General features: G+C 42.4%; 1 protein-coding gene across 1 annotated transcript; it reads left to right on the forward strand.

Moving 5' to 3' along the window:
• The first annotated feature begins 2442 nt into the window (after nucleotides 1-2442).
• Nucleotides 2443-13733, forward strand: CDO1 (cysteine dioxygenase type 1). The gene is made up of 5 exons (XM_043920391.1): nucleotides 2443-2832; nucleotides 5449-5526; nucleotides 7044-7198; nucleotides 11968-12137; nucleotides 13002-13733. Exons 1-5 carry the CDS (start codon nucleotides 2663-2665, stop codon nucleotides 13029-13031), a joined length of 603 nt encoding a protein of 200 aa, XP_043776326.1. The 5' UTR covers nucleotides 2443-2662; the 3' UTR covers nucleotides 13032-13733.
• The last annotated feature ends 1475 nt before the right edge of the window (nucleotides 13734-15208 follow it).

Below are 15208 nucleotides of genomic sequence, written 5' to 3' on the forward strand. Positions count from 1 at the left end.
TGCACTCATTTCACATACTAGCAAGGTAACGCTCAAAATCCTTCAAGGTAGGCTTCAACAGTACGTGAACCAAGAACTTCCAGATATCCAACTGTAATCCAACTACAAGCTGGATTTAGAGAAGGCAGAAGAACCAGAGGTCAAATTCCCAACATCTGTTGGATCATAGGAAAAGCAAGGGAATAAAAAAAAATCTACTTCTGCTTCTTTGACTGTGCTAAAGCTTTGACTCTGTAGGTCACAACAAAATGTGGAAAATTCTTAAAGGAGATGGGAATACCAGACCACCTTACCTGTCTCCTGAGAAACCTGTATGCAGGTCAAGAAGCAGCAGTTAGAACTGGACATGGAACAACAGACTGGTTCAAAATTGGGAAAGGAGTATGTCAAGGCTGTATATTGTCACCCTGCTTATTTAACTTATATGCAGAGTATATCATGTGAAAGACTGGGCTGAATGAAGCACAAGCTGGAATCAAGATTGCCGGGAAAAATATCAACAACCTCAGATATACAGATGACACCACCCTTATGGCAGAAGCGAAGAGCAAGTAAAGAGCCTCTTCATGAGGGTGAAAGAGGAGCGTGAAAAAGCTGACTTAAAACTAAACATTCAAAAACTAAGATTATGGCATCTGATCCCATCACTTCATGGCAAATAGAAGGGGGGAAAGTGGAAACAGTGACAGATTTTACTTTCTTGGGCTCCCAAATTACTGCAATGACTGCTGCCACGAAATTAAAAGACGCATGCTCCTTGGAAGAGACACCACTTTGCTGACAAATGTCTGTATAGTCAAAGCTATGTGTTTCCCGGTAGTTGTGTAAGGATGTGAGAGTTGGACCATAAAGAAGGCTGAGCGCCAAAGAATTGATGCTTTTGAATTGTGGTGTTAGAGAAGACTCTTGAGAATCTCCTGGACTGCAAGAAGATCAAACCAGTCAGTCCTAAAGGAAATCAACCCTGAATATTCATTGGAACGACTGATGCTGAAGCTGAAGCTCTAATACTTTGGCCATGTAATGCAAAGAACTGACTCATTGGAAAAGACCCTGATGCTAGGAAAGATTGAGGGCAAGAGAAGGGGGCAACAGAGGATGAGATGGTTGGATGGCATCATCAATTCAATGGACTCATCAATTCAATGAGTTTGAGCAAACTCCGGAAGGTAGTGAGGGACAGGGAAGCCTGGTGTGCTGCATTTCATGGGGTTGCAAAGAGTAGCACTTAGCAACTGAACAACAACAGGAAACACAAGAAGAAAAAATTTTGAGCAAATGATCAAAAGGGTGCAAGTTTTGAATACTTTGTCCTATGATTCTGTAACCACCTCTGCAACACACACCACAAAAGGTTGGCTTCTGGAGTACTAACATATATACAATATATACATATATTCATACATATGTATATACATATAAATACCTTGGAGCAAAATCTAGGAAAAATAAACCAGTCTTCCAGAAGTCTAGACCTTTAATAAACCCCAGTCTATCTATAGTGAGAAAGAATGAGTCTCTACTGGCATTTCTTCTGTCCTTCACTTTTTCATTCATACCTAATTTGTGTTCATATCAAAGCTTGCTGTGTGCCACACACAACATAGAAATGCATTTTCTTGTATGTATTACTGGTACACACAAGTACCAGTGGTGGTATCCTTCAAGCACAAGCCTAAAATTGAGAGATTTAAGTAACTAGAACGCTTTAAATTTCTTTGACCCATTACTTGAAACATCAGGTCTTTGCATTGAATATATTATTTTTAAGGAAATGTTTGATTTTAAAAATCAGAGGGATATCCGGCCTTCTATTGTTTCACTAGGTTGCTCTAGACACAAGGCTCCCTCGTCAAACTGTAATTTAAAGTACAACACATTCAAAAAATTTTTTAAGATTTTCATTTATTTTCACCTAGCCTTGAAGCACGTTATCGATGGTTTCAATTGGCGAAACAGTAGCTCTCCAGCCTTAGGAGTGCAATCCATCCTCAGCCTTTGCAAACTGTTCACAATCCCTCGGCTCCATTTGGAAGAAAACCCCCTTTCTTTCCCATTCCTTCCTGCCCGTCGTCCTCCCCTTCTCCAGACCCCTTCTGTCGACGTCCTAGCGTTGTGAATCGAGGCTGCAGAACGGAGCCTCAGGGAGCTGGGAGGGGGAGTAGGCTTTGGATGGGCTGTCAAAAGGCGCCCTGCTCCGGCGGGGGAGAGACTGTGCGAAGCCCATCGCAAGCGCTGGGACCCGCGAGGACAGCGTTCCGCCAGGGCGAGGGTGCCGAGGGAGCCGGGGTCGTCTGCGTGGGCCTTACGCGCACACGTTGTCGCCGCTTTAACCACCCTTCTCAGGTCGCTTCCCGCTTCTCCCCACCCTCCGAGGGACGTTGGTACATTCCCGCCGACTCCGAGAGCTTTAAAAGGGCCCTGGAAGGCTGCGCCTACAAGGTTTGATCTTGATTTGTGTGCGCATCGCGTACCCAGACCCGCCAGGGCGGGTATCTTGGCAAAGGGCTTATTTACGCCGTGACCCTCGTGCGTTAGGGGGCTTTGTGTCGCGAGTGACTGTCTAGCTAGCGCCTAGGGACTCTCGCCTCCGGCTCCTCGGCTCGCTCAGCTCCTCCTTCATCATCCTTCAGCGAGACGCGTGCCGCCAGTTCCTCGGGGGATGGAGCGGACCGAGGTGCTAAAGCCCCGCACCCTGGCCGATCTGATCCGCGTCCTGCACCAGCTCTTCGCCGGCGAGGAGGTCAACGTGGAGGAGGTGCAGGCCGTCTTGGAGGCTTACGAGAGCAACCCCGCCGAGTGGGCTTTGTACGCCAAGTTCGACCAGTACAGGTGAGCGCGCTCTCGCCCCGCTCTCCGAGGCTCCGCAGCGCCGGCCTCCCGGCCCAACGGCGGCCGGCGCGGGAATAGGGGGTTCGACCGCCGGAGAGCGCCGGCGGCTTGGCGCCCGCCGCGCCCACCCTCGCGATGCTCCCAGCCCGCTCCCGCACCCCAGCGCCGCGCCTCCACGCCCGCGAGCCCTGGGGCCTGCGCCCGGCGCTTTGGGCCGAAGGTGGGTCCCACTGGCCCGAGACTGCGACAGGCTCCCGGAGGGGAGGACACCGCGCGGCTGCAAGTTTTCTGTTCTCTTCTCGTTGATCGACCGCTCGGCTGCCGAACAGCCGCTCCTCCTCCCAACCTTGGCGTCCAGAGCAGTAGCCCTCCACCCCCCACCCCGCTCCGGAGCCTTCGCTCGCCTAGTCCGCGGAGGAGATGCGGGGAGCCCCTGGGGGCTGGACGCCCTCAGGCTCGGACTGGCTGGATTAACCCGGGGTGCTCCGAGGAGAAGGTCCAACAGCGGTCCGGAGAAAGGGGTGACCGTGGAAGACACAATTAAGCGACATTACTTCTCCCTCGGTCGCCTGCAACCAGGCGTCCGCCGGCAAGCATTTTTGCTAATATAAAATAACGACCTGGGGATGTCAGCTGCTATTTTTCAGTCTATGCTGATCCCTCTCCCAAAGCAAGTTGTCTCCACCGACTGTGGGTTTGTTTAAACCCACTGTTTGGTTCTCAGATGAGTGCTTCTCTTTCAGCCCCCAGGCAATATGCTGTTTCTTATCCTCTAGATCTGAGCGTCTGGAATGTAAATTGAAGACCCCTGCTCCTCAGCTGTGCTAGAGTGAGATGAACCGGTGGCTGCTCACTGCAGCCCTGGCTTGGAGATTAAGTAAAATTGAAACATGAAGCACTACCAATCCCCTGGGGAGAGGAGTAAAATTTAATCACCCAGAAGAGTGAGGATTTCTTTTACGGAAGGGTAGCCAGCGCTTCGGTCATAATGGTTGGTTAGGTAGGTTGGTCATAATGGTAGGGAGGGCTCTGGTCCTCTTCTGATCACTTGGCACGTGAATTAACTTATTACCTTGCAGAGGTTCTGTGAGATAGGTGCCATTGTCATCCCTGTTTTACAGGGGAAGAAGAGTAGGTAGTGAGAAGGTTGGATTACCTGCGTAAGAACTAATGTCCAGGATTCAAATTAGCATTCTCGTTCCGGAGCCTACACTCTAAACCACTGCTAAACTTCCTATAGACATAAGGTGCCATCATAGTTTTCTTTTGCCTAGATTTATTATTGACCAAGTGAAATCAATTAACCAGGGTAGCTTGTAAGAGCTTTTAATCTGTAGAACAAGGGCATTTCCAAGGCCTTGAATTTACCTTGACGGACAAGCTCGAAACCACTTGATACCTTTGGGTTGACTTATTCCACAGGTTTCTGAAGCACCCCTCAGTAAGATAATGGGTGTAGTCCTGCAGTTGGAGGAGTGAGGGAGATGGGAGAACAGAAATCAATGCCATCATGGCCTTGGGAAGGCCAGTGCAGAAGAAGCAACACAGAGTAAGTGCTAGGCAGTAAATTCTCCGGAAGAAGCCCCAGCAAGAGGAGGACCCTAAGACTGGTGGAAGGAGACTGGGATCCCTAGTACAGAAGCTTTCCCAGGGTCAAGGGCTATGTGTGCGGCCCCTTGCAGATCATAAAGGGCTGCAAAGTAAGGATAACTGTCCTCTAATCCACTAATCAATCTCAGGGACCCTGCTCTGCCAGCACCTGGCCTCTAGCCCAGGGGAGGAGGGGGTGTGTGGGGCACAGTGAGCAGATGACCATGTGAGCAAACAAAACGGGATAAAGATTCCTTTCCTTAAAAATGAGTTTAAATAAATGTCTTAATTACCTAACTTTGTTAATTAGATGGCGTCAAGAGAACCCGCTAGACCAAGAGAAGCTTTAAAGTTGATTTTCTGAGGTGGGGTGGTGTGGGTGGGGTTGTTTTGGTTTGAGATTTTTGGAGGCCAGTTGCTAATTTCTCTTCACTGTACAAGGTTTAGGGTATTATTTTACTTCACAAGTATAGTGACTTTTGTCCAGGTACTTAGGTCCCTCTGGAGGACTTTTCATTCTGATGCTTTTGAATGTGGATGTCGTTTGTGTCTTGGCTGTAGTAAAACTAAGGAGAATTCTAGAACAGCTGTTTAATAAAACCTTGTTTCTCAAATTCTGGTTTAGCTACAGGGAGGGGGAAAAAAGATAATAGCAGCATTCTTGCTTAGAGCAGTAATGTACTTTGAAAATACTTTCTGTGAGAAACTTTTATTCTTTTTATCAGTTTGAGGCTGTCACGTGAAAAATCAAGGAATTTGGGTTGTTTTTTTTTTTTTGGTTACCTTTTTCACGCCACTGATTGAAACTGAGCAGCTGTGAACAGTGATTAAAATACAAAAATGTCTAAAATGAACCATAGAAAAATATTTGTTTTCATTTGTGCTCAATTTCTAACTAGACAACCACATTTAAAGTTGCTGAGAGGTAAAAATATTAGCATTTGTAAATTAATGATACTGTATGACATTTTTCTCCCAGTGCTTGTCTCATCAAACAAATTCAAACTTCTGAAATGTTCTTTTTAGGTATACTCGAAATCTTGTGGATCAAGGAAATGGAAAATTTAATCTCATGATTCTATGCTGGGGTGAAGGACATGGCAGGTAAGACAGCTGCTCGTTTGGATATTTATTAAAGTACTTAGTCCAGCACATGAAAAGTATAGTGCAAACTGGCCACGTGTCTGTGAGCACTAATAAATCACAAATTGTTCACAGTGTTCCCTAATCCCAGCAAAACTTCTCATGGGAATTAGCATGAGGGGTTTAGCATATACCATGTATGAGAGACCTGCTGCTCAAATGAGTGGTCAGTCAAAGGAGGTGGTGGTAAGTAACCAGCTTAATTTAACCTCTGTGTTCTCCGGAGTTAAACTTTCTATGGAATTATGCTAAAACTTGACCTTTGTGGTGCTTTGAAGTGTGTAAACAATTGTCAGGCCAAAGACCAAAGCATCCAGATGTGAAACTAGAAAAGCAATTTGGAAAATTTTCTACTTCAAGCTGATTGTTTATTTTCTTTATATAGAGATAAGGTAACTTAGGCTAATACCAGTTCTTCGTTCCTTAATTTTCCCTCAGCTTATGCATTTGCAAGTCTTACTACCAATCAAGTATGATTACCTCTTTAAGTAGGTCCTCCTCAGTCTTGAAAATGGTAAAACAAACAAACAAACAATAATCCAGACCCATTTTTGGTACAAGAAAGGAAATATGAATTTATAAGATTTTGGAAAGTTAGGTTTATAGAGGGCATTTACTTATCTATCTAGAATGAAGTTGTTTTCATCCTCTCAAAATTTTTTGAAAGCAGATTATATGTTAGGAGTAGGACAATGCTCTGTGAATTAGGAAGCAAGTTCTTATGGTGCATGTATGGGTTAACAGAATTCAACGTACGAAATAAATGCTGTAGTGTATACAAATTCATACCTTTTAATCAACCCTATAGTAGCTAATACTACTTAATAAGCTTAAATACTATTTACAGGAATAAACTCTTTCCCCAAATCCAATTTGCTTTTTTATTCTCCCATCAATATTGGGAAGTAATCACAGGTAGGATACTCTAAATCTATAAAATGTTAACATTTTGTATACTTTACAGTATAATTTTCAGTTGGTCACACACGTTCATACCTTTTGTCCTCCAGAAGAAAGAGAAAAAAAGCCTGAGGGGGAAAACACTGTCACATGACCTTTGACCTTCTCAACATGATGCTGTTATTACAGTTATTATCATTATTATCCTTTCTAAAATTACTCTAATGTAGTTTTTAAATCAAGTTCTAATTGAAAAGCTGTATCTTGGAAATGGTTACTGGTTTTGTGTTTCTGTTATCAAAGTAGTTTTACAACAGGGTTTAAAAAAGTGAACTGTTCTTCAGTAGGGTTATGGATTAAAACTGTACCCCTTATATGCATCAACATGGAAAATATAGTGTTGCATTACTTTGCCCTGAACAATGTTGAATTATAAATTGATGACATTTAGAAATCCAGCTGAAATGGATATTGGCCTGGGAGGTATCCTACTGACAGTTTTGGCTGTAAGCTCTGGAGAGACTGTTACAGGTCTGAGTTCATCTACTGAGTTCAGTTGTTGTTTTGTGTAACTATAGCAGTATCCATGATCACACCGACTCCCACTGCTTTCTGAAGATGCTGCAGGGAAATCTAAAGGAGACATTGTTTGCCTGGCCTGACAAGAAATCCAATGAGATGATCAAGAAGTCTGAAAGAATCTTGAGGGAAAACCAGTGTGCCTACATCAACGGTAACATCCAATACATTTAACTAACTAGTGGGGAAAACCTTGCACACCCATCTGAAATATTGCTCTCTTACATTTGTGCAGTAGAGCATGGGTCCTGGAGGCATGATCTCATCTGCTTAGGAAGTAACTTAAAAGCAGTGGGTTTTGCTTTTTTTCCTTAAAGCTTTTGCATGTGGATGGTTGCAAGGAGTTGGACATGACAGTAACTAAACCATCCCCATGTGTGGAAGGGAATCACTTATTAAAAACATATGCATGCAGGCTAGCATCCATTGAAGAGTTATTTACCTACCAAGTCTTAGGACAGTTAGAATCAAATAGGAGTTTACATAAGGAGAGTCTTTTAATAAAGGTGAGAGGCCAACTTGGAAGTATTAGTCTTTGGTTAGAAAATGGAAAGAAATGTTCTGGAAGTGATTAAGAATGCTAGCTAGTCCCTGTTTTCCTAAAGTGCATACAGTATTCTCAGGAGAAACTTTATGAAGCACATTATTTAGCAATGATTTCTAGATCTCTGACAATTCATTCTTTCTTCTGAATATAATATGGGATTGAACGCTCTTCAGTAGAGGCAATGATTAACATCTGTGTTCCTAAAGGGCTTAGTAACTGCAAAAAGCTCCTCAAAGCTTCTATGAGATAACTTTTTTATTCCCATTTACAGATGAAATTGCCAACACATACGAAGATTAAGGTCACTCAGGATTTTAACCCAAAGAATTTGATGCCAAAGCCCACACTCTTAGTTGGGATGCTATCCCACTTATCTAAAATAAAGTATTACAGAGGTTTTTTTGGCAAAGCAAGTTCTTTCTTCTTAGATCTTAAAGTTAAGTATTGGCCTTGGTACGTGGCTTAATTTTGTTCATTAGTTTAAGAATGCAAGTCACTTACAAAGGTCAGATTGTGTAGGAACTTTTCCCCCATTCACATAACACAAGGGGGTTAATTCCTCAAGTGGCAGGAAATTCTTATTTGAGGTGGACTTCCCAAGTGGCGCTAAAGAAACTGCCTGCCAATGCAGGAGACATAAGAGATGTGGGTTCCACTCCTGGGTCGGGAAGGTCCCCTGGAGGAGGGCGTGGCAACTCACTCCAGTATTCTTGCCTGGAGAATCCCATGGACAGAGGAGCCTGTGGGTCCATGGGGTCACGCAGATCACACACGACTGAAGAGACATACATAAATAAATACACATAAATAGCAGGCACACAAGACTCCCAAGAGCAAGATTACCAGTACTCCTCACAATAAAGCCAAAAGCCTTTCAGAATAATTACTTTCCGCTAGAATCACAGAGTCATTGTGAAGCTACATTAGATCTTGGAAAACACTTAAGATTTTTTTCAAGGGTCTTCAATGCAAGAGACTGTGGGAACTGGTGTGCAAGCGGTCCTGTCTAAAGGGACAACATGACTATCAGCTCCAGTGAGATCATCCTGACTTTTTTCCGTAGAAGTGGGACATTCTGATTTTTTTTTTTTTTTTTTTGCTGCACCTCATGGCATGCCAGACTCCCCTGACCAGGGATTGAACCCATGTCTTGTGTACTGGAAGCTCACCATCTTTACCAGTGGACCATCAGAGAGGTCCTGGGAAATTCTTGATTTTTATGGGAAATTTTGCTAACCTGCAAAATACTGGATAAGATAAGCTAAACATTTCTGTAGACGTATTACTCAAAAACCACAGACTTTTAACCTTTGATTTTTACATGCAGGAAGAATGCTAGATATGGATAGTGATCAGAGGAAAGATGTTTCAAGTACAGGAAAGAGTATGAGTGAAGGCACAACCATTGCAAAGAATGAAAACTATGCAGGGATGGTCTAGCTGGAAGGGAAGAAGAATGGACTTGGATAGGAATAATAGGAGAGTAAAGCCAGATCAGGGCCTTAGCCTCCAAGACAAGCTTCAAGTAAGAGCTTTCTTTGGTCAGCAGAATTTTACTGGGAATGTCTTGATCAAGCAGTATGTGTCACAGGGTGAAGGTGAGGGAAAATGGGGCAAGGAAATCAAGTTACCTGTCTTAATAGGTGGAAGGTGGACATTGCCTCGAACAAGCTGGCATCCATAAGTATCACCAAGAACAGTCTGGTATTAGTGTGACAGAGGGTATATCATTGGCAAAAAGGAAAGGAGGGAAAAACTAATAATAATAATAACGTTGGAATTACTAACATCAGGGATCAGACATGAGCACTGGGGGCTTCTAAAGAGTGGGCGACCTGTTTTTGTGGGATCTTTGCTTGAAATTGGAGGGGAAAGGCAATCAGTTCTTCGGAATGTTTCACTTTTGTTCAAAATTAAGCCAGTGTGTTATAAAAGCATAGGCTATAAAATGGAAGGGTTTGCATATCTAAGGACTAAGCCCCATTTTTTTAAAATGAGGAAGACAGAAGATCCTGGAAGTTCTGAGTTGTTCAAAGGTAGTCAGTCTAACTGGGAGTAGAATCAAAGACTTCTGTTTCTGAGCTATGTTGTTCTTTGTATGCAAGCTCCTGGAGCTAGATGATAAAGCGTAAGGCCAAATTAAGTGCCCTAAGGAGAAGAGGGCGTTGGAGGATGAGATGGTCGGATAGCATCACTGACTCAGTGGACATGAACTTGAGCAAACTCCAGGAGAGAGTGGGGGACAGAGAAGCCTGGTGTGCTATAGTTCATGGGGTCACAAAACTTGGACATGACTTAGCAACTGATCAACAATTAACTACACTAATACCCTGAACTCCTTCCTTGATTCACCTTCCAACTGTCTCTCTACTATAGAAATTTCTTTATCCACAGGTATAAAAATACTGTTTTGTTTATTTCAGTCTTCTTGAAGACACCTCCCCTGGGCCTTTTGACCTCCTTCAATGTGGATTGGCTGGCCAGGTCTCCCCCTGGGTCCCCTCACACCATCCAGGCTTTCCATTTCCTCTCTCCGGGTGCCTATTCCCTCATTTCCTTATCTCATGCCTGCTTTCTCTTGGGTTCACATGCTTGTTTTGGTAGCACAAGTCTTCCAACGGCCCTGTGAGAAAGGGTACACGGAAGATAAATTTTTGAGACCTCTTATGTCTAAAAATCTCTGTCTTCAACCCTTATGAAATCATGACCTGGCAACCACTTTTTCTCACAACTATAAAGGTCATCCCTTGTCTTTTAGTTTCCATTCTTCTTGTTGAAAGCCTGGTTCCATTCTGATTCTTGAATATCTCTGTGAATCCTATTTTTTCTTTCTAGGAACTCTTGAGGCCTTCTCTTTGGGTGTCTTTTGATGCACTTTGTTTCATGACACTCGTTGTGCTGGGAGCTCACGAGGTCCTTATGAGCTAGGAATTCACGTTCTTCAAAATAATATTCTCAGGTTGTTTCTTTGATTTTGCTATGGTTGTGTTTGTTTCTGAAACTACTATGGGTCAGATATTAAACCTTTTGAACTAGTCCTCTGGTGTTTTGGGGTTTTTATCTTTCCTATGTTCTATCTTTGGCCCTTTGTTCTTTGAGTCTTCACAGGTTTTTCTTCTAGCGCTTCTATTCAAATTTGTATTTCTTCTCTTTATATCTATGAAAGCTCTTTTTGCTCTCTAGCCCTTTTATGGTATTCTCCTCTTGTCTCTGTCTCTGAGCACCAGGTGGCTTACAGGATCTTTGTTCCCCGACCAGGGGTTGAACTCAGCTCATCACAGTGAAAACGCTCAGTCCTAACTCCTGGACCACCAGGGAACGCCCTCTCTCTTGTTTCTATGAGGATATTGATGTTTTTGGTTTTGTTTTTTTAAGCCTTCTCATGAGTCGTGTCTGTTTCACGTTGCCTTTTTTTCAGGTTGCTCTTGCCTCTATTATACTAGAGGCTCTGCTCACATGTCTGGTGGCCTTGACTGTGTGCTAGCATTTAAAAACCAGGGACGCAAAAGTTAATTGGAAGCTTTCACACATGGATGGTGTTTGTCAACTGGACTTCACTCTAGATCATCTGGTAAAGCTTTTCCTTGAGGACCAACCAAGGGCCATATCTTCAGGACTTTTTTCTTGAGCTGATCAGGTTCTCAGAGAAACTGCTTCCCATCTGTTGTCTGGAGAAGAAATTCCCATCTGGCAGCATTTTGGCAATTTTGTGATGAAGAAAGTGGAGATCTTACCACTCAATGTGTAAATTTTCATTTTAGTCAACCAGTTTTTCACCGAGTATCCACCGGTTCTGAGTTCATCTGCTATACTCTTTCTAGAGAATAAATAGATCTCAGACTTCTACCAGGGTTAGAGGGGAGGGGAGGGAGACATGATGAAAAGAGTTTGAGGCTAAACTTAAGATAGACTTCAACGAGTTCTTCTATCTGAAGCCCGTCTTTACCTTCATTTCAGGAAGTGTCTGTGCTGCCAGTCTGCGCTGTTTGTCAGTTTCAGGATATAAATCAGGTTATTTCTTGGCCATGTCCAAGCATAACTGAGGATTTAGCTTTCTCTCCTCTGCAAAGTCATCCATCTACTTCTGTACTTTTAATTTTTTTAAGAGTTTTTCTTTTTCACTTTAATAAAGACGTTTTTCTTTTCCTTTTATCTTTATATGTTGATGCCTTTTTAATTCTTCCACTTCAAGAAAGAGCATCTTCAGGAAAAAAGCAGAGTGTCATTTACTCTTTAACTAGAAGTTCAGTTATAACTAGTTTTTAATAATTCCATATGTATTGGTTGATTTAAGATTTGGGGTGATTAACAAAATTTTTACCTAAGTCTATCATCTAAGCCCCTTCATCTCTCCATCCCTCTTGGATATTGTTTAGATTCCATTGGCTTACATCGAGTAGAGAACATTAGTCATACAGAGCCTGCTGTGAGCCTTCACTTGTACAGTCCGCCTTTTGACACGTGCCATGCCTTTGATCAAAGAACAGGACATAAAAACAAAGTCACCATGACATTCCATAGCAAATTTGGAATCAGGACTCCATTTGTAAGTATAATTTCTCTCTCCTATATTTGAATGCTTTGTAGGTTGACAGCATCACATGGATACATTGCTTTTTTTGTTCTAGATATTATTTGAATTATTTAAATTCTTAAGTTGAAGTATAGGATGAGCCTTAACTTGGGGAAAAGACCTGCTCTATATTCTCTTACTTTCTTTAATTTCAGAGACTATACTTCCATTTATTAAAAAGAAAAAGCTTAAATTAGCTGCAAAGAATTGATTATTGAAAGATTTCAAAATTTATACTTATTACTAAAGAAAATATCTTATCGTCATTAGGGAAATAAGAGTGAGAACTATATTGATAAATCTGCCGCTGCCATGACTTCATGTCCGTAGGTCTGATCTGCTGAGACAACACAAATAACTTGCGTAGTTAACCTTTGCAAAGTTGAGATCCTATTCTGATAACGTGAATAAAGAAACTTGCCTGTTTTGATTCCCAAGTTGCTTTGTCTTTGAGCAGTGATGGCAACCAACAGTAACATGCTATGGCAGTCTTCTACCTCTGAAGTCAGTGGGCCATTCAGCTGAGGGATCTTTAGTTAGCCATGGGAATGCCCAGAAATGCACAGTGCATGAAAAGACTGAATATCCTTATCCATCTTAGGAAAGTACAGCCTTTGCGAGAAGCCGGGGCAGAATTCTCTCAACTGATTGCCCTGCTTTTTTTCTTGCATTCCAATCCCCAGGAGATAGATACTCTTATCACAGGAACAAAACAGCAGAAGCTTCATTGCCATATACTGAATTTTCAAACACTGCTAGAGAAACAGAACTGCTTAGAACAGGCAGAAATGTCTGATGGAAAGATCCCACCCTGCTTTCTTTCTTTCTTTCTTACAGGCAACTTCAGGATCACTGGAGAACAACTAAGGGGCACCAGACCCTCTGAAGGTTTTACTTTAAGGTCCAGTGAAGTTTCACCTCGGACAGGAACGTCTCCTACCACTTGCCTGTCCAGTAATACACTTTACAAGGCCAATATTAAATCTACCATAAGGCAGATGCTAATTATGAGGGATTAAGTAAGCAAATAGTGCCCCGAGCTACTATAGAAGAAAAATCCCACTAAAGATAAAAAGGCTTATGATTGTAAAGGTCAAATCAAGCTCCACTGTTTTTCCTGCTAAACCCATCAGAACCATACTAGGAATGTCAATGATGGTTTTTATAGTTTCTGGAAACACTTTGGTCTCTGGATTGTAATTAGCAATAAATAAAAGCAAGATATCAAACCACCCACCTTGTTACTTGGAAGGCTAAATGTAGATGTCTTCAATATACTTTGTATGTTCTTAATATGTGAGGAGAACTTTTTGAATCTGTGCATTTTATTTTTTCAATCTTATTTTACAAATTCCTGTTCTATAAAAAATAGGGTAGTAGATAGAGAAACTTAAGGCACTTTGCCATTTGGTAATTAAATGAAGGGCAGAAGATTTCAAAAAGTACATGTACCCAAACCCACAACAAACTAAAACTATGAACTCAATGTCTAATGTATCCAGTGGTCAGAGACTTTGTACTGCTGCCAGAATTGCCAAATAATTTTAATAAAGTTGGGTTTGAACATAATTCAAAGTTTTCCTTCTCTTTAGCTTGATCAGAATTTCATATGATTCATGGCTTCTTAGATTTAGGTAGACTACCAAAAGCACTGCAGAAGATGCTTTTATGATATAAGAATATAAGAAAGCCTAAAACCGCATTCAAGAGGAACTTACCTTTGGGGTTTTCTATATGTGTTCACCAACTGGCCAGAGATAGCAACCCAAGGGTCTCTGGCCCTAGGGCGGCTCATAGACATGATCAGTTTTGCCTGAAAATTGTCTGTGGGGCCTGCATGTGTTTATATATGAATTAGATTTCAACAGTTAAAAACTGGGGATTTCACGGAAGGAGGAATGGACTTTGAAGTGTCTGGCAAGACTGGACCTGCGCTGCACTCGTACTGATAGCAGTTAACCGTGCTGGGATCTGCCCCTTGGATGGGGCCGCCTCCCCCATCTGTGGCAATCCCCATTTTCCCTGTTTCCTTTGTGTGTTTCCTGCAAAGCCCACTCATGCCTTTGAGTTTGCTGCCCCCACTCTAGGCAATTTTCTTATGAGTAGCTGTCATAATCATGGGTTTTGTTATCTCTGGTAACTGAATTAGAAAGTAAACTCTTTTGAAGATACTTCTGATTAGGCCATTGATTGTGGAGTCTCATAGAATTATTTACATCTTTATACCTTTGCTTCCTCTCACTTTTGAGAAGGATATTAATGTTTACTAACATCAATGTCTAGTTGGTGCTAGTGGTAAAGAATTCACCTGCCAATGCAGGAGTTACTGGTTCAATCCCTGGGTTGGGAAGATTCCCTGGAGGAGGAAATGGCACCCCACTGCAGTATTCTTGCCTGAAAATTCCATGGGCAGAGGAGCCTGGTGGGCTGCAGTCCACGGGGCCGTGAAGAGTCAGATGAGACTGAGCATTTAAAATATACTTGGCGTTACTATAAGTTGTCAAGATGTACTAACAAATTGAATTCCAGAAAGCTCTTCCTTATGAATTAGACACTGGATTGATTTCGTTCTGCTGCTCTAACACTACCGCAGACTCACTTTCCCACAGCCCTGTTGGTCAGGAGTCAGAAGCTTCCTGGCCTCATGTGCAAGGCCCATGTCAGAGGCTTATCTTTTGGTGTGGGTTCATTGATCATGTACTTGGACGAACTGGTTGATGAATGAAGGGCTTTTACCTGTGTTTCATGTGAAGGGATAGCAGTACGTTTAGTAATGGTGCTTAGTCTTTATTTATTTTTTTACTCCTACCACTTTGAAATCTCAAACGCTAAAAAAGTCTCCAGAAAGACCAGCACACAACAGATTTGCTTACAATTTCAGAGAAGATTCCTAGACCCTGTGAAGGCCCTTAGAAGCCCCAGTTAAGAGCTTTGCCACATATGAGGCTTTCCCAAGGCTCGTGACAAATGGTGGCTATTTCACTTCATTTTCTGAGCAAGCTGGGTTACTAGTTAACCTGTGAAAGTTACAGGGAGGTTTCTAG

Source organism: Cervus elaphus, chromosome 12, assembly GCF_910594005.1.
Source record: "Cervus elaphus chromosome 12, mCerEla1.1, whole genome shotgun sequence".
Taxonomy (NCBI): Eukaryota; Metazoa; Chordata; class Mammalia; order Artiodactyla; family Cervidae; genus Cervus; species Cervus elaphus.

Excerpts from the sequence above, each read along its gene's own strand:
- CDO1 (XM_043920391.1), top strand. The coding sequence starts at position 2,663 with ATGGAGCGGACCGAGGTGCTAAAGCCCCGCACCCTGGCCGATCTGATC. Across the intron at positions 2,833-5,448 it reads GCCAAGTTCGACCAGTACAG|GTATACTCGAAATCTTGTGG; the intron begins GTGAGCGCGCTC and ends TGTTCTTTTTAG. Across the intron at positions 7,199-11,967 it reads CCAGTGTGCCTACATCAACG|ATTCCATTGGCTTACATCGA; the intron begins GTAACATCCAAT and ends GATATTGTTTAG.